The 2,119-nt window shown below is 53.8% G+C and overlaps 1 protein-coding gene across 1 annotated transcript in view; it reads right to left on the reverse strand.

The window, feature by feature from the left end:
• LOC119101662 (pupal cuticle protein G1A-like) overlaps nt 1-1,057 on the reverse strand; it is a 5,886-nt gene extending 4,829 nt beyond the window's left edge. Inside the window, exon 1 of the mRNA XM_037225077.1 lies at nt 1,001-1,057. Within this exon, the coding sequence (XP_037080972.1) occupies nt 1,001-1,057 (57 nt within the window). The remainder of the gene's footprint in view (nt 1-1,000) is intronic.
• Between the last annotated feature and the right edge of the window lie 1,062 nt (nt 1,058-2,119).

Here is a 2,119-nt window from a genome sequence, read left to right on the forward strand (position 1 = left end):
TTGTATACTACAAAGATGAATGTAAACGATCAGCAACGGAGCGCTTCAAGCCAGCAACTGTCAACACTTAAGTCCGTCGGAATATGGTTTCCTAAAAGCCGTCAGAGGTAGAACAATGAAACTCACGTGGTAAGTTGGTACAAAGAAAGCTGTGAATAAGAACGTGACCTCGACCAAGGCCGGCTAATAAGGTATGGTCATCCGGGGATTTTTCCGACACTTCCCCTCACTATTACCGTGACGTCACGCAGTCGCAGCCCGGCATCGCCGCGCCGCCTGCATGACCTTCGCGTCTGCCCCACCGGGATACCCGCGAACAAATGCATCTGGGGATCGCCACAGGGCACTTTAAGAAGGGTAATTTTTATGAGGAAATGTGGAAGGGGGATTTTTTGCCACGCTGGGTGTAACATCGAAGATATGCCTAGGGACCGGGAGCCGTGTGCGATGGCACTCCCACTTGCTGACGATGTCAGACATTGAGTCTATGGTGATGCTCATCCGAACTGTCGCGCTGAACCTCATCACTATACATCATTACGCGCCGGGTTGCACTGGTGTGTGATGGAGGCAGTTTGAGACGACGCAGACGATGTGCTGCTGGCTTGGCTTCGCGTCTGGCAGCAGCCGGCTCAGCCCTAGCCTGATTAACCCATCTGAGGCGCATATGGATGAGCGTCATTACCAGCCTCCAAACGACCCGCTTGTCCAGCGCAGAACTTTCTCAACAGGAGCTTTGCGTGGCGGTCGAAGATACCAATGCCTCGATCCATGCCTCGGCCCATCACTAGCTGGAACACGATCTCGAAAGCCTCGACAGCGCTCATCCAGGCCGGTGATGGTACCATCAGACCACCTCAACGTATCGTATGCATCCAGCTGTCTGGCACACAGCTGGATTGTACCTCTCGGGTCGAAGTCCCATGCTTGGATCGAGGTGCTTGCACTTGGCCGCCACGAAGCCGGCAACGAAGGCCAGCGCCTCGTGCTCGATGCTGACCTCGTCCGTCTCGTCGCCGCAGCGGGGACCATTTTCGGTTTTCTCCGTCTCCGCCATGGAGCTTGTCTTCGCCCGACGCGTTGACCCCGTCGTCCTCGTCGATTTCGACCAGGACAGACACTGAAGGCATCGCGGCTACTTGCTGGTAGACGGCCTCCACGTAGTCTGCATGCACTGCCGTTTCCTCCACAACTGGATCATGGATCTGCGACATAACGAAACAGTCATTTCCACGTACCTAACAGGCGCATTAAGCAGACCTCATTACAAGTCATCAGTTTTTTTTCATTGCGACAGCAAAACGTCTTGGATCCGGACATGCCCATTATTTCGTTTTCCACCCTTGTTTTTATACACAGCCACATTTTTTGTGGTGCCGCGTGACATAGCCGAGCGGGTAAGGCGGACGGTCACGGCCGCCGGGTACTCATGGTTCCAGTTCAGTGCGTGGACTGTTTCAGGGGCTGGCGCCGCCATTGCTGTTTTCCGACGCAAAAAAGCGATGACAACGGCACGGCCTTCCGAGGCTCCTCCTCCCCCTTCCTTGGTCTCTGCCCGTGAGGTTTAAGGCCTATGGGTTAGGCACATCAGCAGTTTTTTTTCTACCACATTACCGCATGTAATCCCGGACTTCGGTGACGAGGCAAATAGTTTGGTTTGAGATCTCAGACACCGCCATGCAGAGTAGCACGAAGAGCCCAAAGGCGGTTAATTAGTAACAAGGCTCGCACATAGCCGAGTGAACACGCACGGCACGTAGCTGAAAGGACTGTTCAAGGCACCAGAGCAAGCCAATATCGGTAGCTCATTGATGCGCTAGGTATCCGTAGACGTACAGTCAATGAGGCTGGGACACGGTCGTACAAACGTGATCTCCCCCCCCCCCCCCCCCCCTGTCGAAAATCCTGGCTGCGTCCCTGATCTTCACCCCTCTTGCCCGTGTAGCATGGATGGCTGTGCCATCTGTGTGGTAGTCAGGCCCAACTTTGGAAACAAGATTATGGCTGGAAATTCTCGTTTGAATCTTGCATTGTAGTCGACGAACTGCGCAGACAAGCATATATTCTGCATGCATTAGAGACTGGGTGTCGGGCTCGAAAATTTCTGCAAAAAAAGATA

The sequence above is a fragment of the Pollicipes pollicipes genome, unplaced genomic scaffold (genome assembly GCF_011947565.3).
Source record: "Pollicipes pollicipes isolate AB1234 unplaced genomic scaffold, Ppol_2.1 Scaffold_4881;HRSCAF=5763_pilon_pilon_pilon, whole genome shotgun sequence".
Classification (NCBI taxonomy): Eukaryota; Metazoa; Arthropoda; class Thecostraca; order Pollicipedomorpha; family Pollicipedidae; genus Pollicipes; species Pollicipes pollicipes.